This window comes from Emydura macquarii, unplaced genomic scaffold (assembly GCF_026122565.2).
Source record: "Emydura macquarii macquarii isolate MOO-44397 ecotype Brisbane River unplaced genomic scaffold, CSIRO-AGI_Emac_v2 contig_3692, whole genome shotgun sequence".
NCBI classification, from domain to species: domain Eukaryota; kingdom Metazoa; phylum Chordata; order Testudines; family Chelidae; genus Emydura; species Emydura macquarii.
The window spans coordinates 11,248,730-11,270,498 of record NW_027133829.1 but is presented as its reverse complement, the minus strand read 5'-3'; the positions used below and the strand labels follow the sequence as shown (position 1 = coordinate 11,270,498).

The following is a 21,769-nucleotide window of genomic DNA, read 5'->3' as shown; positions in this document are numbered from 1 at the left end:
TGCGGCTCGGGTGGAAAGGCCACGTGGCAGCCCCCGGCGGTTGGTAATTCGGCTCTCCGTTTGAAGTGGAAGCGCTCTGGGGCAGGGACTGTCTCTTTGTTCTATGGTGGTTCCACACCGAGGGTCGTGGGCCGGGCCGGAGGCGCGTTGGTGCTCCCGCAGTGCAGTGGACAGGTAATAGCCGTGTGTTGGTCGCTCTGAAAGGAACGTGTGTGGGAGTGTGGGGCGGGCGGCGTTCTATCCGCGACAGGCTGCCCAGCCTTGTATGGTGCCGCGCACCCCAGCAGACCCAGGGTGCTTCCTAAAAAGAGTCTTGCTGGTGGCCCCCCTGCCCCCGGAGCAGCTGCCTGTGTGGGGAAGCGGCGCCGGAGCAGGGGTAGTTGGACTGAGGATGCTGAGGGAATCCCACTTCCGTGGGGTGTAAAGGCGAGTTGTTAGTAGGTGTGGGCCGAGCCGTTCCAGCTCGCGTGCAGAGCGTGGTGCGTAGCATCTCACAGGTGCTGAGCAGGCAGGGTTGAATGCGAGCGCCTCGCTAGGCTCCAGCTCGTCGGCTAGCATGTGCCAAAGTGTCCTCGCCAGCGCCTTAGAGCACACGAGCTGACGCCTTCTCATAGCCTGGTGTTTGTGATGATTTGCGTTAGCCGTAGCACCAAGGAGCTGCAGCATTCGGCCAGGACGCCGTCCTGCTCGGAGAGGTACAAACACAGAGCCCAAAGATGGTCCCTGCTCCAAAGAACTCACCGTCTCAGACAAGAGATGCAGACCGACAGGAGCGTGCAAGCAGACAGGATTGGTTGCCAGGCCGAGCGGTGATCTCGGGCGGTGATAGGCTGTTCAGTTGTCTTGTACAGCTTAGATTGTAAAGTCTTTGGGGCAGGGACTGTCTGTTTGCTCTGTGTGTGCAGCGCCTGGCGCACTGAGGTCGTGGTCCGTGGCTGGGCTCCTAGATTGGACTGCCGTGCAGATGGTGATGATAACTGTACCAACCCTTTGGGAAAGCACCCTGTGAGCCAGGCAGAGTGGACAGGGCCGGGGTGGGGTGCAAGAATCCTCTGAAATCAGTCCGGAGCTCAGCTGGCCTGTCGCGAATGGATGGATGTTTGAGATGAACCCCTGGTCCCTGGGATTCACACCTGGGGCTCCCTCTCGCTTCTCACAGTAGCCCAGAGAGGCTCCAGCTGAGCAAGGCTCTGTACCTACACAGAGCGGGGACGTTCACACTGGAGTGTAAGCCCAGGTCAAACTCAGCCTCATGCTTAACCTCCCCTTCCGCCTACATGCCAGTCGTGCTAATCAGGCCTCGGGTCCAGGACCTCACAGGGGTGGAGGGTCCAAGCCTGGGTCAAGCCGGGACCCAGGGTTCAAGCCCTGTTACCTCACAGTGTAGACGCAGCCCCACTGGACTCGTGCTCAGGGAGTCTGCCGAAAGTATCCCACGGGCTGGCTTCCTTTGTCCTCCGGCCAGTCACATTTTCCCACACCGCACCATGCCCCAGGGGCTAGTGTGGCCACATTTGGGAGGGCGCCGGGAAGTCTGGGGTACGGGTGGTTAGACTCGTCCCTGTACAACACCGTGTAGACGCTGGAGCCCCAGGCTGGGACCCAGGGCTCAACAACCCCTAACCCGGGGTTACAAACAAGTGGAGACGCTCAAGCCCTAGGTTGACAAAGCCAGGGTCGGCTACCTCGAGTTCTGCTAAGCCGGGGCTTACAGAGTGGTGTAGACAGACCCAGCAAGAGTGGGTCCCTACCCCGCCGAGCTCCCAGCCTACGCGGACAAAGGGGAGAGTATTGTTCCCGTTTCACAGAAGGGAAACTGAGGCACGGGAGATGATGCGTGCCCAGGGTCTTGCGGTAAGTGAGAGTTGAGTGGGGCTCTGGCTTCCAAACCCAGTCCATGCTGCGTCCCATGTCCAGTTCTTATAACTTGTCTTCTCGCTCCGTCCCGTGGGAGCCGTCCCATGTAATGAGTGCAGTCTCCGATACCCCCTCTCTGCCAGGGGATGTGTCCTGCTCAGGGGCATGGAGCCACTGAGGAACCCATGCCCTGGGCTCTGTGATTAGTTTTCCGATTTCAAGTAGCATAGCTGTTTTGTAATCCGCCCGCTCCCTCCTCCTGTAGAAGGCGGGGCTTTGTCTGTAGCTAGGGTCGCTCCTGAGAAAAATCCGGCCTCCGCGGTGGCAGTCAGACCCTGTGATGTTGCCCTGTGCAGGTGCAGCCTGGGTGTGGTGGCAGGGTTGGGGCCGAAGCTGCTGAGGCCTTGATTTACACACCCGCTTGCACCGGTTTCATGAAAGGTCTGGTGTTAAACTGGCTCTGTGTGTAGACCAGGACTTGGTCTAAATCTCGGCTAATAACACAGCCAGCACCCAGAGGGTGTGTTGGGGGTGGGAAGAAATGCAGTGTGGGTCCAGAGCTTGTGAATGCCGGAGCAAGCTGGGGTACAGGTTCTGTCGTCTTCCCTTTGGAGTCAGTGGGGTGGGAGGGAGGCAGGCTGGTGGGTCAGGCCCTGGACTGGGGGATCTGGGTTCAATCCCTGGCTCTTGTGTCTGGCACAGACACCCTTGGTGCGTGTCCTTGGGGGAATTGCCGAGCCTCTGTGAGATGGGGATAACGCTGTAATGAGCTGGCGAGGGTGCCTGAGTCACCGCCGCACTCTGCTTCACAGAGAGACGCCCGCTTCGCTGTGTGTCACGGGCCCAGTGCTGTAGGTGGCTGAAGGGGAGTCTCTCGTCCCTTTGGAGCAGGAAGTCCCGAGTTCTATTCCCGCTGTGGCGGGGAAATGCCGAATCTCTGCTGTGTGCAGCAGTGAAGTGAGAGGTGCCTACAGATCAGGGGAGATACTTAACTCCCTCGCAGGGCGTTGTGTGGGTTAAATAATAGACCAACTGCTGCCCTGTACCTTGTACTGCTGGGTTCATATAGTCATGCTGTCCCTGCTCTGCCGTGTGAGCCATCAGCATCTGGGGCCCAGGTGGGAAATTTGTAAATCTTCCATTTGCTCCTCGTTCTCCTCCATTGTCCTTCCCGGAGACATTTCATCTCAGAATCAAAGCCCTGCGCAAACCGCGGGTCACCTCAGCGTGCCTGCTCTGCTCAGAGAGGAGCACATGATCAGCGGCTGGTTTGCTTCCTGCTCCTCCCTTTCAAAGCGGTCAGTTTGCCGCTGTCGTTAGCTCTTCTTCTTTGACCAGAAGTTTGGCACTTCTGGTGTTTCTCTCAGTCCCAGCTCTTGGAGTCAGGAGATTCTGGGCAAATCTTGGGCTTTCATTAAAGTACATTTCTAGGCCTTGTGGGGACGGAGGAAATCCGGACGCTGTAACCCGGTTGTGACCTTAAAGGTGCAGAAACTAGAAAGCAAATAAAATAATGACTTTGGGGCTCTTTTTTAAAAAGAAATCTCATGATTTCGGGTGGCCTGACTCTCCGGTTTGAAGGCCGGGGCTGGCGGGGCAGGCTTCCCTTGTTGCCGTAAAGTAGGTGGGTATCCGCCACGTGGTACAGCAGGGGAAAGCGGCACACAGAGGTGAAGTGTGACTTGCTCACGGCCACATGCTGAATGCCTGGCAGTGACAGGCACTGAACTCGAGTCCTTGGGCTCAGTCTTACGTGCTGCGTGCCCGTGTCTCTCTCTCTGTCTCTCACATGGCTTGTCCTTCGGTGTCACAGGCGCGGTGAGCGTGTTCGGTTGTCGGAGGAGCGGAGCGTTCAGAACAGATTGTGTGTCTCCTCGCCCGCCGGATTCTCTCCTTTATCCCTGGTAATCCTGCTTCTTGCAGCTTCCCAGTCCCAGCCAGCTCCCTTCTCACAGGCGGTTCCTGCCCCCCGCCTGGAGCACTGACTCATGGCTGCTTCCCACGCACCAGGCTCCTCGTTCCGGGGACCCACCCCTGGCGTTAGCACCGCAGCTCTGTGCATCCTCTTCCCGGGTGCAGCCTGCCCCCTAAGAGGCCGTTACAGCCCCAGGTGTGGCCCTGCCGCCTTTAATTGGCGGAGTTGGGCCCCGTGCTCTGACCTGGAGCTGGGCCCGGTCTCCTCACAGAAAGCGACCCTTTTGCTTGCAGTCCATCCTTACGCCCATCGGAGGAAGTTGCAGGAGACTGTAAATTATTCTGGGCAGGGACCACGTCGTCTTCCGTGTGCACGCAGCGCCGAGCACCCTGTATTACAGCAACACTGCAAACTGAAGCAGTGCCTCGGGCTCCAGTCCTGGCCGGCCCACGGGGAGCTCGGAAGGGTGTGGTGAGCAGGATGGTGTGAGGCGCACCGAATGGTTTCTCTGTATCCGACCGGCCCTTGTATCCTGTGGTAGCTTGGTAGCTTCTCGAGCATCCCGTAAGTTTTGTGCAGAGCTAAAGCACCTTCTGCGACGGTGTGCAGCTCGGGTGTGCACACCGGGTGGAAGCAGGCTCCTGGGTGCTCCCGTAACACGAATAATTAATAGTAACAGTACCGTGTTGCTGATGAAATGACACTGTCCGAGCAGCAGCATCCGAAGGCCTTAGCTCAGTGAAGAAACCCACCAGGCCAGCGTTATTCACGGGGCCTTTCCAGGACGGGAGAAGGCTGTTCAGGTGTTGTCCCGGCAGACGTCGTAGCTTTGAGCGAATGCCCATGGCTGAGTAATATGTGGGGTTTACACATTGTCCCTTAGCCGCCGTCGCAGCCCCCAGAGCATCCTGTGTGTGGGAGCGACACCCCAGGTCTTTGAAGGTGGCTGCCCCCCGTTCTGTCGAAAGCACAATCTCGAAAGCTGTTGTTTGTGTCAGATTAGCCCCCAGAGGCGCCAGTCAAGACCAGGGCCCCATTATGCCAGGTGCTGTACAGATGCAGTGCCTGCCCCGAAGAGTTCACCATCCAGTGCAAGGGCTTGTCTGCACAGTGAGCTGCCACGATTTAAGGCCAGGTCTGACTTGAAACCAGCTGAGTGAACCTGGTGCACGGCCCTGTGTGCACACTCTGATTTCTCTTCCTGAGCGGCTGATTTCAGTTTAGCTTACGCTGATTCCTAATGGTCCAAAGCTAACCTGAAATAAACCAGAGTGGGTCAGGAGCAAGTGACGTTAAACTGCCACCACGTCTCCATGTCGGTGGGACAGGAAGAAGTGTGACGGACTAGTGGAGAGCACGCACCAGCCCTGTCATTTTTGTCACCCCCGCCTCCCACTTTCGAAGCATTGCTCCTGGCGCGTCTCACCTGGAAGTGGGACGTGAACTGGGCGTCCCTGATTCCGCTTGGTGTTGCTGTGCCCGGGCTGGGGCTCCCCGAGCGAACATCGCTGCTGGAAACGAAAGGGTCCCCCCGCATTCTGCACCGGCTCTGTCCAAGCGTTCGGAGTGATCCCGTGCTGTCCCGTCACCACGCGCTGGGGGAGCGCCGGAATGCCGGCCACTGGGAGTTTGCAGCGAGGGGTTGAGGCGTCACCCCGATGAAGGCGGTGCTGATGGCCTCGTCCCTAACGCTGGAGATGTGGCCCCTGGAGACGACGTGTCCCAGCGTGCAGCCCTCAATCCTGGTGCAAGTGAAAACGGCTCGGCTCATGCTGGGATTTGTGGCGTTTCCAGCCTCAGCAGGGGAAGCTGGGCCCATCGCTCTGCCTTTCCAGCCGGTCCGCACCGGTGCAATCCACTGACGCTCCTGGCTGCTGGAATGGGGGGTGCAGTCGCACCCCTGGGATTGAAGTGGTTTCCAGCATCTGCAGGGTGTGCAGTTTGGTTAGTAGTTCGCAGCACCCCCACTCCACGAATCGTTCCAGCCCCCCAGCCGGCGCACACAGCCGGGCCTGATGCCGGCTAGCCAGAGACCAGCACAGAGGTGAGTGAGCCCCCAGGGCGATGTCCTGGTGTGTGGGCCCAGGCCCCCCAGCTGCCCAGGAAGGGGAACGTGCTGGGCTTGCTACCAACGGGTGCTGTCCTCGTACCCTGTCTGGGGGCTTCCGTATCAGCCTTCCGGCTGGTGGGTGCCCGCTCGAATCCATGAGCTCCCCAAACCAGCCTCCTGACGGGGGAGAAGAGGTCTTCCTCGCTCCAGCCTTGGTGGCATGGGTCCTGCTCCCCGGAGAGCAGCTCCAGCTACTGCTCAGCATTTCCCAGCAGCAGCAGCAGCCATGGTGCAATTCTTCACAGCTTCCCTATTGCAAGAGGCACGTTGCACGTTCCCCAAGAAGGTTTTCTTACTGGCGAGAGGATCCCTCAAGTGCGTAGCTCTGTGGTTCCCACATCCCAGCATCATTATTTTTTCAGCTCCATAGCTGTGCATGGCGCTAAACGGACAGAGAGATTCCTGCCCCAAGCGTCCTTGTTCGGAGCGCGCTCGGCGAGGCCCGGGACGGAGCAGGATGTGCATGAGAGACGGAGCACGGTGAAGGGCTGTGTGTCTACAAGGGGGTTCTTGTGGCTAGCGCTGGCCATGGATCTTGTTAAAGAGATGAAAAGTGTAAAGGAATAAATAGGGGCCATGTGGATATTTATTGGAATCACAGGAAATTACTGAGGCCGTGTCGTCTCTACAGAAGAATTCTTCCATCGACCAAGCCGTGTACGCACCAGGGGTTGGATCAATTTAACTCTGGCATTTGGGGTGTGAATTTTTCACACATGCGCCCCCCCCCAACCAAGTGCTGTAGCTGCATTGACCTAATTTTTAAATGTTAGACCAGGCCTGACTGACATTACATCGATAGAAGTGACGTTCAAATGGGTTTAAAAGGCAGGGTTTCCTTAGGGGTTTGCGCTGGTGGAACTCCTTCAATTTTATGTCACTTTGTTATCCCACTGCAAATTCTTCCATGTAGTCCAGCCTGGAGGGAGCTCCCTGTCCATGGGTCTGAGTGAGCTGTAGATATAAACAGAGAAGTGGGGACCTGACATTCCCGGTATTTCTAAGGTGGAAAACCCCGCAGCTTTCAGGTCTTGCTTATAGAGGATAAAGAAGCAAAATATTGCTGCAAACCCAACCATATGTTTAACTCGACTACTGCACAGCTAAGCTCTTCAGAGTCAGGGAAAGCAAGAGTTAAAGTTGCAAATATACCCTTAACTCTGCCCCGTGGTACTCAGGCATTACGGTGCAGTCTCCAATTACATGCTGTTTCTCCAAGAATACCATCTCTGGTACGTTGTCTTCTGCAACTTCAGATGCACAAGTCAGGGGTAATCATTGACTTCATGGATTTTGGATTAGGTCCTGTGTGCCCAGTACAGTTCTAATTGAAAAGAGGACGTATGTTCCACAGATGGTGACAATGATTAAAATAAGTGCCTGGGACTTTGTCAGGGTGAAAAGTCTGAACACTGGTCCGTGATGAGAGCAGAAATCATGACAAACCATGAGAAGATACCCCACATCTGTAGGGCTCAGAAAGGGTGTGTTGTGTTGTCTGAGAAACAACAGATGGAGCAGAGTTAGGGTTGGACATACCAGGTTTCCTCTCTTGTGAACCCTAACCAGGACAACTCCAGCATTCTCAAGGGTTTGGATGGACTTTGTATATTTAGCTCTCATAAAACTTTCTTGTGTGCCATGGAAAAAAATTGCCACTCGATTCCTCCCTTGCTGTGGAGCCAGGCTCCAGGATCTCAGCTTTGGGTTATGTGGGGTTGGGTTTGGGGTTTGGGGGTCTTCTGGAGGTTTTTTTTTTCACCTCTAGCCCACATGGTTGTGGGAAAAAACCTTCAAAATATGACCTGAGTGTAACCAGTGCAGACGTCTGCCTGAGTCTGCTAGCAGCCTGAAACGACACTTATGAGAGAGGGAACTGTCCCATTAATATCAATGTGGTTAACACTGAAACCTAATGATGATATTTTACATAGCAACAGTATTAACTCCTTCACTGCTGATCATTTTAATGGGCACTCCCAACTGATGATCTTATCCCACGATCCTAACCTGCCCCCTGGAACCAGGAGCCCCACGAGCTCCCCACTTCGGATGTCAAAGGCCTCCATCTGTCCCCTTCCCCTAATGACATCTGTGATGCTGTTTTGCATTTTCAATTGGGGAAAAAAAAATTCCGTCACACGATGAAAGTTAGAAATGGCGGGGCTGCTTAGAATGCATTCTCCAGGGCCTGCGGGGCTCCTGGGTTTGAGGCATTTCTTCTCGTTCATATGCAAGTCCAGGAAGACAGCAGGGTTTGTAACTGATGTGAAGCTGCTGCAGAATGCAGAGAGCTGCCTGGGCAGATACTGGTGCTTGCCCACATGTTGGTGCCTTTCGCTGAATGGCTGGAGATGCTTCCTTCTGCTTCCGTTCCAGCCCTGCCGGATCTCCTGGTGCTGAGAGCCCACCGCCGAGCGGCGCTGAGCTGCTCGCTTTGTCTGGAAGAGGAGCTTTGCCCTCTCTGACCCGTTGCTGCGCTCCTGCGTCTCCCTTCGCTCTGGGTCCCGTGGTGGGAGGTGCGTTCCCTCCTCGCCGGCGGCTCTGCACCCAGCGGAAACGGCTTTGTTAAAACACGAACAGCGTTCCCACGTCCAACCTCGCCGTGCTGCTGGGGAGCTGGCAGGACTTGCTGCCAGGAGCAGTCCATCCTGTTTGCATCCTGGGTGCGGTGGGAGGAAGAAACCCCGCCGAGGCAAGCCGGAGCGGTGCCCCCCCCCGCCAGTCCTGTCCCTTCTCTTCCCCTTCCTTCTTCTCTCGGCGGCCGGGCAGGCAGGGACTTCGCTCCCCGGCTACGAAGCTGCATTGCCCCCGGTTAAAAAGTTCCTGTCCTGTATTTAGATGCTGTTTCCAGCCATTGGCTGCCAGAAGGCGAGGGTGATCTTGGTACCGGTTACAGCCTCTGGGCAGTGCGTAGCAGCGCGGGGTGCGTGCGTGTGTGTGTGTGTGACGGGTGCCATCGGACGCGTCACCGCCCCTCCCCGTTGGCACGTTCACGCCGCAGCTTGTTTCCCCGTGTTCCCCTCTGCCTCTTCATGCCCCTCCCTTGTACATCACGTCGCCTTCAGACTGCGTGCTCCCCAGGGCAGCGGCCCCGGCTCTGCTGGCTCTCCGAGCTGCCCAGTGTGCTTGTGGGCTCCTGAGCGGGCCCTACCCAGGGCGGCTCCTCTCCGAGCGGTGTCCGGCTGGGCTGTGTGTGAGCCCCTGGGTCCCGGCCACGGTGCTTGCGAGGGCAGAGATGGGGCCGTGAGATCCATCCCCCCCCCAGCGCTCCCAGCATCTGCCACCCCCCCCCCCCCCCCCCCCCCCGCGCCCCTCGCCTGCAGGGCCGGTCAGCACCTGCGCTATCGCTCGGACGCCAGCCTGGCCAGCCCGGGCCGAGCCCTCCCCAGCCATAGTCCTGAGACAGGCTGGCCTGGCTGAGCACCCAGCCAGGCTGGTTGGCCAGCGGAACTGGTGTGTGGGGTTGCCGGCCCGGCCGGGTGCTAAGCGGTGCCTGTCTCAGGACTGTGGCTGGGGAGGGTTGTCCCGGGGTTGTTGGCCTGTCGCCATGGCCGTGGGAAGGTCGCCGAACGGGTCTCGCAATCCCCCAGCGGGTTCTGGCTGCGTTTGCGGCACTGGTCTCAGCGTGGGAACGGCCCAGGGGCACGGCCCAGCACACCATGACTGGAGGGGGCAGAGATCTATGCACACGGGAGCCTGGGGGGTGGGAATCGGGCCCCAAGAGCTCTCTGGGTGTTGGCTGGGCCGGTCCATGTGGGCAGAGCTCTGGCCACCCCTCCGCCGGGGATCTGGGCACCAAGAAAAGCCAAGCACAGGTTAAGGAGCAGGATTTGAATCAGTCGGGGGGGAGGGGCCCACAGACCCGGCGCAGACCCCTCCAGCCCCCCTGTCCACGCCGGAACCGCCAGGACCCCGCGTGTCTGAGGGCGAGGCCTGGCTCCCCCGTGCGCGGGTGCAAAGACCCTGGGACAGAGCCACGCCCCACTGCCTGTGCCCGGCCCGTGTTTGTAATGGAGCTGGGGGCTGGTGTCCCAGGGCCTGCGGTGAGGCAGGGCAGGCCCCAGACATGCTGGCTCCGTCCCCCCCCCCCCCCCCCTGGTCTGTCCCACCCGGCCGCCAGACTGGGCTCGGGCGGGGCCGGCGTGGCCGCCCTGCCCCACCTCGCTGACATTCCTGGGGGAGCGCAGGGTGGGATCCTGGCCCATGTGCCTCCCTAGCCCCTGCCTGTCAGCACCCAATGGGGGGGTGGGGGAAGAGGCCTGCCTGCCCCCTCTGTGGTTGCTGTGACACGGCCCTTGGGGGGACTGGAAGGGAACTAAAATCCCACAGCCCCTGCTCTCCCTTCCCCCCAGCTCTGCCGGTGCCACTCAGTTGTCTCCCTCCCCCCCCCCCTCCCCCCCCGCAGACCCTCTGTCCCAGCCCTGGGATCCCCCCCTGCTGGGCTGCAGCCCCTGGGAACAGCTGGGCGAGAGCCAGGAAAGGGTCCCGCAGAACCAGCTGAGGTTCAAATCCCTTCGTGGGGAGAGGCCGAGCCAGCCCGGGGCTGCAGGCGGGGCTGGTGGGACTGGCCGAGGCCCCATCTTCCCTGGGCGGCTGGGGTGGGTGCAGTGGGAAGGCAGCCCACAGCTCTGAGCCCTGCGGGGGGAACGAAGCTGCTTTCCCAGGGCGGTGTCAGATCAACCCCGTTCTCCTGCCCCTGCTCCCCGGGGGGTGGGCTGCCCCCTTTGCTCAGCCGCATGCGCCCAGGGGTCTTGTAGGGCCGGCAGCAGCGGGGAGGGGGCTGGGACGTTCTCGGGGTTGGTGGGCTGGGACGTTCTCGGGGTGACGGAGGCTGCGTGTCACCTGGGGGCGAGCTGAGCCCGTCGGTGCTGGGCGGGGCCAGGATCCCTGCCAGGCCGCTGGATGAACACCCCCCCCCCCCCACACACACACACACACACACACACACTGTGGCTAAAGCAGCTTTCCTATGGGGCGCTCGCGTCGCTGGGCCCTGCCGTCTCAGCTGGGCCGGTGCATGGGGCAGGACCGCCCGGGTCCTCTCCCCAGGGCCCCGTGTGACTCGCTGTCTGACCTGGTGGGGTCTTGACACCCCTTCTCCTCCACCTGCCCCCAGCCAGCAGTCTGGGCTGGTCCGTGCTGGCAGCTTGGAGACCCGCCGGGGAAATGCGGGTGGGAATCAGATCTCGGCTCGGGGGCCGGGCTGCTCGAGAGTCTGTCCCGAGGACGTCGGAGCCAGGCAGCCCCACAAGTGAACTGCCCCCTCTGGAGCCCTGCATGGGGCTGAACACAGCCCCGGCCTCGGAAATCCAGATCCCAACCACACCGGAGCCTGGCGCCATGTGGGGCACTGGGGGCGGGGCCCAGCTGGTCTAGGGTTGAGCTTGGGGCGGGCGGGGGGGTGGACCCGTGGGAGGGGGGAGGCGGGGGTGTGAAGGGGTGAATTGTGGCTGGGGAGTCTTTGTCGGTTGCTGGGTTGCTTTTAAATCTCGCTGGTCGGGCCGGGGGGGGCCTTCGTTTTGTCCTGAAATAATAAATTGCTGCATCAGAAAAATGTCGGGGGGAGCAGTGTCCGGGGGGGGGGCTGCAGCCCCACGTGTTGTCCCCAAGGGCGGTGAATTGGAAGGCCCGGCTGCCTCAGTCTCCCAGCTATGGAGCTGTTGGGGGGGACTCCTCACTCTGTGGGGTGCAGGGGGCCAGCGGCGCGGTGCCCTGCGTCCCGCCCTGAGGAGCTGGGGGCAGTGGGTCCGGGCGGGGTTGGGAGGAAGGGGGCAGCCGGGGCCTGTGGCTGGGACGCACCCACCGTGGGGCAGGGGCCCGTGGCCGCAGTGCAGAGGCAGCGGGTCATTGCCCGGAGCCCAGGACAAAGCACCAGCCAGTGGGCAGGGCCTGGATTATTGCGGGGACGTTTGGCCGGGAGCGTGTCCAGGGGAAACCCTCGCGTTTATGGACGTGATGGGACAGGAGCCTGTCCCTAGACCTGCCGGTGCCCCTCAGCCCCCACCCGCAGCCCTCTGCCTGCCCCGCCCTGGGCCCCTCCCCGCTCGCTGTGCCCCCCATTATACCCCGGTGCTGGAGAACCTGTCCCATGGGCCCGTCCCGGCCCCACCGCCTGCCGGGATCCGCCCGCTGGCACCGGCGCATGGGGAGGGCGCACTCGGATGGGCCTGATCCTGCCTGGGCCCTGCTGTGACACATGAGGGCTGGGGGGCTGCGGATCCCACTGACCTACCCCCCTTTCTCTCTCCCTCCAGGCTGTTCCTCTAAGTCATTCAAGCTGTACTCGCCAAAGGAGCCCCCCAACGGCAACGCCTTCCCCCCTTTCCACCCGGGCACCATGCTGGATCGAGATGTGGGGTGAGCGGGGGCTGCGGGGGGCAGGGAGCGGGTGGGCGGCGGTTCCCTGCCGGGTTCGGGGTCTTCCCAGGCCAGGCTGCGGCCTCCCCCCTCCCGTCACGCCCTCCCTGAGCCGAAGCAGCGGGGCGGCCGTGGCGCGGGCCGGGTCAGGAAAGGTTAGATACCCGCTGGCTGGGGTGTGGGGGTGCGGGAGGGGAGCTGGCCCCCAGAGAGGTGGGAGAATGGCCCCAAAGACAGGCTGACCCTTAGGGCGTTCCTGACTCCCCTGGGCCCTACGGATGGAGCCCAGCCCCTGGCCGGGCCCTACGGACGGAGCCGGGGTGGGTTATTCTCCACGGTGCACGATGTTCCTGCTGTGCACCGGGCACCTCCCCCAGGTGTGAAGGAACAGGCGTTACGGCCCGGCGTGAAGGAACAGCGCCCGTGTCCTCGGAGGGGCTGGGCGCCCGGCACGTGAGGCCCGGCTCGGCTGACGGGTGTGCTGGCTGTTTACCGCGTGCCGAGGCCGTCACGCAGCTCGGTGAGACTCTGGGAACGATGCCACGACTCCCTGGTGTGGGTCAGGGCAGGTCCGAGCCCCCGCTGTCCCCGGACGGGGGTCACACTGCATTTGGGGTTCATCTTCATGGGCCGGAGGCTCCGCCAAGGACCTGCTCTAACGCCCCGTCGGCTCCTTTCTCCGCAGACCTACTCCCATGTACCCGCCAACGTACCTGGAGCCCGGGATAGGGTAAGAGCTCGCGCTGGTGGGGGGGCAGGGGCGCTGCAGGCAGCAGGAGTCCTGGCGGAGCAGAGGGGGCTGTGGAGCCCTGGGCCGCCCCTGACAGCTCAGTCTGGGCCGGATGCTGACCCCCCATTGCGGGGCCGGCATTAGAACTTGGGGCTCCCGCCTCCCAGCCCTATGTTCAGGCCGTCAGGCCAGGCTGCCCGAGGGCCGCCGGAGCAGTGGGTGGGGACGCTGGGGCAGAGGACTGGGGCAGTGGGTGGCGGGGGGGGGCCCGGCTGGGGCAGTGGGCGGGGGGGGGGGGGGGGGGCAGGGACACAGGGTTGCTGGGGCTGGGAGAGGGCAGGGGGCTGGGACGGGGGGCAGGGGGCTGGCTGGGGCAGGCCGGGCTGGGCAGGGACACAGGGATGCTGGGGCTGGGAGGGGGGGGGGGGGACTGGCTGGGGCGGGCCGGGCTGGCCGGTCCCAGCCCCGCTGAGTGGCCGCGCTTGCTTGGCAGGAGGCATACGCCGTACGGGAACCAGACGGACTACCGGCTGTTCGAGCTCAACAAGCGCTTGCAGAACTGGACCGAGGTGTGGGGGCGGGGCTGGGGGGCAGGGCGGGACCCAACGGCTGGGAGTGGGGGGAGGGGGAGGGGACCCTGGGTGCCAAGCCAGGCCAGGGTGCTCGTGGGTCTCACCGGGCCCTCTCCTGGCCCCTGTGCCGTGGGGCTGGCTCAGGGTGGGGCCTTGCCAGCCTGTATCTGCCCTGGCACAGCCCCTGCCAGCACCTGTGCGGGCCCCGTGGGCGTCGCCGGGGCCAGGCCGTGGGGTGCGGGTCCCTCGCTGCTCCCCCGGGGGCTGGAGGGCGTTATAGCTCCGTCTCAGCCCGCCCCGGGGTCACACATCCCGGAGACCCGGGTCCCGCCGTCGCTGGCAGCAGCTCGGTGGGCAATGGCTCTGTCAGAGTCTTGGCACCGGCTGCCCTCCCCCCCCACTCCCCCTAGCTGGGCTCTAGGTCCCGGACCCCCAGGCAGGGCTGCTGCCCTCTGTGCAGGGCGGGTTCTCACCCCCTTGCCCGTGACGCTGCGCCCGGCTCCCGCCCCCAGGAATGTGACAATCTCTGGTGGGACGCCTTCACCACCGAGTTCTTCGAGGACGACGCCATGTTGACCATCACCTTCTGCCTGGAGGATGGACCAAAGAGATACAGTGAGTGCCCTGCGCTCCCGCCCCACGGCGGCCCTAGGCCCCGCTGGTGCCCCGTGCAGAGGGGGCTGGCGCCGGGCTCAGTGGGTCTCTGCCGGTGCCCCGTCCCACGGAGAAGGGTGATGCTGGCAAGGGCTTCGAACCCATCTGTCCGGGCCGGGTGTCCCCAGCTCCGTGCGCCCATGGGGCTGGTTCTGGTCTGGGCTTGGCTCCACAGTGACTCTGGGGCAGAACTGAGCTCTGAGAACCGATACCGCGGTGACGGGCACCGTTGCAGTCCCGCAGACGGGGGGCGAGGGCCAGGCCTGGTTGGGCTCAGGAACAGGGGAACCAAGGCAAAGCAGAGCCCGCAGCGCCCAGCCTCGCGCCCCCGACCCAGGGCCATCTCAACCCCCGCAGGGCAGCTCCCTCCGCCCCCGGGACTGACACTGCAAACGCCCGGGAGCTGCCTGGCCCGAACCCCAGCCCTGCAGAGCTCCAGGGAAGCCGGGCACTGACTCTCCTCCCCCTCTCCTCTCCCCGCTGCAGCCATCGGCCGGACCCTGATTCCCCGGTACTTCCGCAGCATCTTTGAGGGGGGGGCCACGGAGCTGTACTACATCCTCAAGCATCCCAAGGAGTCCTTCCACAACAACTTCGTCTCGCTGGACTGCGATCAGTGCACCATGGTGACCCAGCATGGCAAGCCCATGTTCACGCAGGTAGGGGCCGGGGCCGGGCCTCCGGGGCTCTGCGGGGCCGGGCGTCAGGAGCCCGTCCCAGGGACCGGGCCTGCCTCCGGTGAGCACGGCGTTTCTGCCCCATGGAAGAGACTTTGCCGCCGAGCACGTCCGTGGGAGAGGGTCCCTGGGAGCTGCTGTTCAACGCCGCGGTTCCCAGCAGAGCCAGTGTACCGGCCAGCGCGGTGGGGCCAGCCTGGGCGCCCCCGTGTAGCTGTCCCCGTCCCAGCCTGCCCTGCAGCCTGAGTGCAAGGGGACCAGTCACACGGCCCCGTGGCCACCCGCTTCGACTCAGGGCACCAGACGCTGCCGTGGGGCTGTGCGGCAGGGCGGGAAGCCGTTCCCCTGGCGTGGCGGGTGGGGCCGGAGGGGCCGTGCATCGCACCTTGGGTCTGTCCCGTGGGAAGGGGAGCAGCAGGTCGGCGCTGGGTGAGCTGGGAGGGGCAGGGGAACTGGGCTGGGCTGGGGCCTTTGGCTTGACACAGCCGCGTCCCCGTGCCCAGGTGTGCGTGGAGGGGCGGCTCTACCTGGAGTTCATGTTCGACGACATGATGAGGATAAAGACGTGGCACTTCAGCATCCGGCAGCACCGAGAGCTCATCCCCCGCAGCATCCTGGCCATGCACGTGAGTCGCCCGGGGGCCGGGTGCGACGTGGCCCCGCGTGCCTGGGTCCTGAATCCCTGGGGCCTGGGTGTGCACACGTGGGCTGTGCTGCTCGCTCCCTGTGGTGCAAACCCCCCCGCGGCCGCGCGTGCCGGGGCGCTGCCTGCGCAGCTCTCTCTTGGCCGGGGTGGGGGCGCTGTCGCTGTCTCGGGTGCCGGCCCCGCCCGCCCACGGCTGACGTGTCCCTGTCCCCTGCACTTCTAGGCGCAGGACCCCCAGATGCTGGACCAGTTATCCAAGAACATCACGCGCTGTGGGCTCTCCAACTCCACCCTCAACTACCTCCGGGTACGTGTGAGGGGCAGGGGCGGGCGGGCGGGCGGGGCCGTAGGTCAGGTCTCCACGCTGCCAGGCCCCTCTGCAGCCTTTGGTCCGGCGGGCCCCGCGGTGCCGCTAACTCCCCTGCGTGACACGGCGGGCGAGGGTGGCTCAGCCCCACAGCGGCGCCAGCGGCTCCCCTCCAGCAGGGCTGCGAGCGGTGCTGGGCCGGCTGTGGGGCCTGTGTCCCCCCACGTCTGGGCGGCGTTGGCACGGGACCTTGGGGAGAGCCGGGGAGACGCTCTGGGCTCAGCTGTGGGTCTCGTGCGTGGCCTGGCCATGGCTGACGTGGCAGAAATCAGCTCCTGGGTGCCGAGCCGCGCACGGCGAGAGCGCGGCCACGCTGGTGGCTGGGGTGCTGCGAAGGACTGGCCGGGGCGTCGCCTCTTCCCTCCTCTCAGCTGGGCCAAGCCTCGGGGCCCCATTTGACTGAGTCGGGCTGATCAGCCATGGCCACAGATGCCTCCTCACCTTCCCCCGGGCAAGCCCTGGCCCACAGTGACCCGTGGATTCACCACCTCCAGGCTGGGTCACTGGAACCCGCGGCTGCCAGTCCATGGGCTTGGTGCTACACCCCAGCTTTGGAACCGTCTCTAGGAGGAGCCCCTTAAATATGCCAGACCCCCCCCAGCTCTCCTTCCTCTGTCCGGGCTTCCCCCCGCGAGCTGCCCCGTGCAGCCGGCTGAGGCGGACGCCGGGAGAGGCGCGACCGCTCTGCAGGGCCCGATGCACCAGCCGGGGTGTGGGGTGACGCCTGGCAGAGCAGGCTTTGCTGGGCTCCCGGACACAGCTTCGGGGCGTCCATAGCTTAGCCCAGAGATGCAGCCCGTCCTGGCCAGTCCAGCGCCCCACCCCCGGCCACGCCGCCGGGGATCCATTCCTGGGGGGCCCCCCCCCGGCTCTCCGCCAATCCCAGCTGGGTGAGAGCTCCCAGGTGTCTCCAAAACCCAGCTCCCGTCCCAGCCCTTTCGCTCGGGCCGTTGTCCTGCAGAGCCGGGCTGAGTCGGTGGCTCCGTGGCTGGGTGTTAATTGCTCAGTCCTGCGGCCTCCCATTGTCTTCCCGGACCCTGGGTGGGTTGCTGTGGGTCGGTTGCAGCCTGTCTTTACTGACCCATCTCTGGCAGTGACCGGGCGGCTCTGCCCCTGCCGATTTAACCCTTCGGCACCCGCTGGGCAGCACTTCCTTGCCGTGCCTTTCACCTCCCAAAACACTGCCAGCAATTCCCGCTCGAAGCGTGGGGCAGCCCCGGGAGGCTCTGGCGAGGGGCAGCGGGACAGGCTGGGCCGGGGTGGGGCAGGGCCGGCGGGGGGGGGGGGGGGGCTGGAGGGCTCTGCTCTCCCCGGCGCAGCGCACGCTGACTCCCCCCCCCCCCGGCTCCCCGCAGCTCTGCGTCATCCTGGAGCCGATGCAGGAGCTGATGTCCCGGCACAAGACGTACAGCCTCAGCCCCCGCGACTGCCTCAAGACCTGCCTCTTCCAGAAGTGGCAGCGGATGGTGGCGCCGCCGGGTGAGCCGCAGCGGGCGGGAGGGGAGGGGAGGGGAGGGTCCTGGTGCCCCCCGGCTGCGTGTGCGTGCTCGGATCTCGCCCGCAGTGAGGCAGCGGGGACGGGCATCGGGCTCCTGGGTCCCCTTCCCAGCATGGGGCAGAGGTGGGGGCGGGGGCACCATGGGCCCGTCCCTCCCCCTCCCCACCCGGGCAGCGGGGCCAGGTGCGCAGAACGGGATTGTGGGAGCAGGACGGGGCCTGGCCAGGTGCCAGCAGGTGCGGGAGGGAGGGGGGCCCCCAGCCCGGCTAACAGCCCTTCCCCCCCCTCCTCCCCCAGCCGAGCCGGCGCGGCAGCAGCCCAGCAAGCGCCGGAAAAGGAAGATGTCCGGGGGCAGCACCATGAGCTCGGGCGGCGGGAACGCCAACAACAGCAACAGCAAGAAGAAGAGCCCGGCCAGCACCTTCGCCCTGTCCAGTCAGGTACCTGTAAGCATCCCGTTTGCATTCCTCTTCCTCCCGGGCGGGCCGCCCCCCCTCCCCCCCCCCAGCTGCCGGTGCGCGGGTCGGGTGCCCCCGGGGTGCCAGGGCCTGGCCCGTAGGGAGCTGGGTGTGCGGTGGGGGGAGCAGGTCACAGGCCGGGCCCCCGCTGGGCGGTGCAGCTCTGGGAGAGGGGCTGGGGGACTGGGGGGTCACTGGGAAGGAGGGGGCGCTGTGGGGCGGGCGGGGGGGGGCCCCTGGCCAGGGCTGCCTCCGCCCCGATTATGTTGCGGGACCGTCTCCCCTTTCAGGATGTGATGGTGGTGGGCGAGCCCACGCTGATGGGGGGCGAGTTCGGGGACGAGGACGAGCGGCTCATCACCCGGCTGGAGAACACGCAGTTCGACGCCGCCAACGGGATCGATGACGAAGACAGCTTCAACAACTCGCCCGCGCTGGGCGCCAACAGCCCCTGGAACAACAAGCCGCCCTCCAGCCAGGAGAGCAAGTCGGAGAACCCCACCTCGCAGGCCTCGCAGTAGCGGGGCGCCCGGCGGGCTGAGTCCTGGACATGGCGAGGGAACGGGACTGGGCAGGGGCGGCGCCGCCTCCTGCCGGGCCGCAGAGCCGGCGCTTGGCGCTCCCGGCGTCCCCAGCCCTGCCAGCTGCCCTGCCCCCGTATCGGCCCTGCTCTCCGCACTCCTGCCTTCCCCCGGACCCCCTTCTCCCCGGCGCAAGGCTGGGGGTCCAGGAGGGCTGGTGGCATTTTCCCCACCGCCCGGGAGAGTGTTGTTCCCGGGCCTGCCCCCTGGAAATAGGGGAGCCCGGCTCCTGGGGGCGGGGGGGTTCTGCTTCCGACTCTCACGCCCGCCAGCACCCGACACCCTCCTTCGATTGGAAAACCAGCAGCCGGCAAGTGGCCGAGGACCACGCGTTGGGGCTCCCCAGGCGTCCCCCAGCTGCGGTACCCGGGGGCAGGACGCCTCCAGAGCCCTGCAACGAGGGGCGCAGGGTGCGTGCCTCCAGCCCCATAACCCACGAAGCGGCCGCTTCTCCCCTCCCGCCCTGGGCTGGTTCGTTGCCGCCGGGTGATCGCCGGCGCCCCGCACGTGGGGCATGTTGCCGCGGCTTGGTGCGGGTGGCCACCCGCGAGGCGCGTCCCTGTAGCTCCCCCCCTTCCGGGGGCTCGGGGAGCAGCAGCCGGGGAGATCCGTGCTCGCCGGGCCGAGTGAGAGCGCGGTGGGCCCAGCTGGAGCGCTGTGTATATAGAAACCCGGGGGGCAGACGGGCGCCCCGCTGTGTAGTTGGGGGCGAATCCCCCCCCTCGCTGGGGCTGGGATGTGGGGAGAGGCCGGCTGCAAACGGGAAGCTCCCCAGCGCCATGCCTGGATTCCTGGCTGTTCTCGCCGTGCGCGTCGGCCTGGGCCCGTGACGGCCCCGGGCTCCTGGCGCCTCCTACTTTGTTTTTTTAAAAAAAATAATATTATTAAAATTGTAAGTTTAAAAAAATGGAACACCCCCCCCCCCCCCCCCGCCTTCACCCTGCCCCCTCCCCACAAACCCTGCCCCGATTTTTGTACAGGCTTCTAGGTCCCGCGGGAGTCATGTTTTATACACAGTTCAGAGAGCTTCAGACCAAGGAGAGACTTTGCAGACTTCCTTTCTACCCCTCCAGGGGCGCGGGGCAGCCCCCCCGCCCCTCCCTCAATGTAAATCTTGTGTGCGGTCGTCCCTGCTCCCCCCCTCGGGTTTGTGTACCTCGTGCGTGTACATTTCAGCGCTGTAGCCTGTGTGTGATCCCGTTCTTCCCATGTGTTCTCACTAGAGCAGCTGCCTCCCTTGATGTTAGGGAAAACAATAATAATAACCATGATTTTTAAAAGGAAAACGCTCCCAAGGCTTCTTCCACGCAGGAGCCGGCTGGCGGGCGGCTGGGGGAGCCGTCACCAGTTCACGCGGCGGGCGGCAGGGCCGGGGAGCTGCGTGGCGGGCCCGGGTTGCCGTCGAGTGCTCTGCGGATGGGGGTGATCGCCTCCCGCGGCCGGGCAGCTCTCAGTGGGGCCGGGATGGATTCAGCGTGTTTTGGCTGCAGCCGGGCAGATGGACCCCGCTGGGCAGCGAGGGGGTGGGCGAGAGGAAATGGGCAGGACGCGCAGGGAGGGTTCTCCGCTCCGCCCCTGTCCGCAGAGCGTGGCTGGATCTCCTGCTGTGTGCGTCTGGGGGGCCGAGCTGGGGAGCACGGCGGCAGGTCTGTAACAGCCTATGGGGCCCCCCACCCCCCCGTGTCGGCTGCCGGCTCGTTTTGGGCCCAGCTCCGTGCCGGGAGATGGCGAATGTCCCAGCCCAGCCTAGGGTGTTTGGTTCCCAAGGGGCACCCCTGCCCCACGCCAGGGGGCATTGCCCCTCCAGTCCCCATTCTCGGGTCCCCCAGGCGGGTGCAGACCAGGGGTCAGGTCCCTGTGGATCATTCGGGGCTGCCCCTCGGGGTGGGGGCTGTCTCCTGCCCCCCAGGGGTGTACTCTTGTGTCACACGTACACGACTGGCCGAGACTACATGGGCCAGCCACCGGCTAGCAGGGCCTTGGCTTCCCACCGAGCCGTGGCCCCCCCGGGCTCTGGCTCCTGGGGCCACAGAACTGGCGGCTCAGGACAAGGGCCCCAGCGCCCAGGGCAGGCTGGCTTCCCAGTCCCACTCCTTCACTGTCCGTGGGGCAGAACCAGGCCAGTTCTGGGCCCAGTGGGGCACCCCCTCAGTGGCGGGCTGTGGGGGGCTCTGCTCCGACGGTGGGGCAGAGAGGAAAGCGTCGCACTGTGAGGGGCAGGGCTGTCCCTGCTGCGTCCCTCGGCGATCCTGGGCCCCGTGTCCACCCCCGTCCGATGGCCTGGACTTGTGCTGTCGGGGGGGGGGGGTCATTGGAAAGCCGGACCCCCCTGCAGTGGCTCAGACCCCAGGTGGCCTGGGCCACTTTCCAACGCGTTTCCCAGCCCGGCCCCGCTAGCGCCTCCGCCTGGCCGGGGGGCGGCTGCGGAAAGGGGTGGTTTGGGGGGAGCCGGGAGGGGGGGTCTGTGTCTCGTGTGACGGCAGGTACGAGTGTCACCACCCCGTCACTGGCGTGGCATGAAATGGTGACGTGGGCCCCCCCGGCGCCCCCCCCGGGCGCTGTACCGTGCCCCCCGCCCAGCCCCGCCTCTCCCCCCGGGCGCTGCCGTTCTTTCTTTTGCCTCGTTTGTGCCATTCCTGGGTCATGTACGGTACCAATAAAAACGACTTTTTGGTTTGACGCTGTCCTGGGCTGTTCTTTCCCCAAGATGCTCCCGCCGGGGGCCGACGTCCCCTGCACCCCCTGTTCCGCAGCCGGGGCCTCTTGCTGACCCACAGCCAGGCTCCCGGGGGGTGGGCACATCCACCCCAGCGGGGTTAGCCCGGAGCCGCCCCCCCCGCCTCCTCCCGCCAGCCTCGGCTGGTGCAGAGCCTGAGTGGGGAAATATCGGATGGCGTTTGCCATGACTGAGCCGCTCCGGCCCCTGCGGCTGCAGAACACGGAGGGGGTGGCTAGCGGCCCCCCCTCGGCGCTGCAGTCCCCTAGCCAGCCCACAGGGGGCGCCCATGGCGGCACGTGCCGGTGGCTACCTCGCCGGCCTTTCGGTGCCGGCTTTCGGGCCGCAGCGTTTTCGGGTTGGTCTCTGTGTAACGCCAGCGAGAGCAGATGCTCCTGGCGCGCCCAGGCCCTGCCCTGGAGCTGAGGGGGGGGGGACGCTTGCTGCCCTCCACCCTCTAGGGGGGCCCTGGGCCGGGAGGGCGCCCCATTTCCCGCAGAGGGGGCGGATAGCTAGCCGAGCCGGCTCGTGGAGCACGGCCCGTCTCAGCCAGGCGCCAGGACGCGCAGGGCCAGACCACGGCGCGACGGCGTGACCCTCTGCCCCAGCTCAGGCCTGGCACCCACCA

The 21,769-nt window shown here is 64.7% G+C and overlaps 1 protein-coding gene across 3 annotated transcripts in view; it reads left to right on the top strand.

Moving 5' to 3' along the window:
• Positions 1-21,101, top strand: part of LDB1 (LIM domain binding 1) — a 43,340-nt gene extending 22,239 nt beyond the window's left edge. For 2 of the 3 annotated variants that reach the window (XM_067536972.1, XM_067536974.1), the window contains exons 2-11: positions 12,140-12,242; positions 12,928-12,972; positions 13,466-13,541; positions 14,057-14,159; positions 14,685-14,857; positions 15,379-15,501; positions 15,745-15,828; positions 17,244-17,367; positions 17,684-17,832; positions 18,135-21,101. In XM_067536972.1, the coding sequence (XP_067393073.1) occupies positions 12,140-12,242; positions 12,928-12,972; positions 13,466-13,541; positions 14,057-14,159; positions 14,685-14,857; positions 15,379-15,501; positions 15,745-15,828; positions 17,244-17,367; positions 17,684-17,832; positions 18,135-18,365 (1,211 nt within the window). In that variant the 3' untranslated portion in view covers positions 18,366-21,101. The remainder of the gene's footprint in view (positions 1-12,139; positions 12,243-12,927; positions 12,973-13,465; positions 13,542-14,056; positions 14,160-14,684; positions 14,858-15,378; positions 15,502-15,744; positions 15,829-17,243; positions 17,368-17,683; positions 17,833-18,134) is intronic. The other variant, XM_067536973.1, reaches the window with a different exon arrangement.
• The last annotated feature ends 668 nt before the right edge of the window (positions 21,102-21,769 follow it).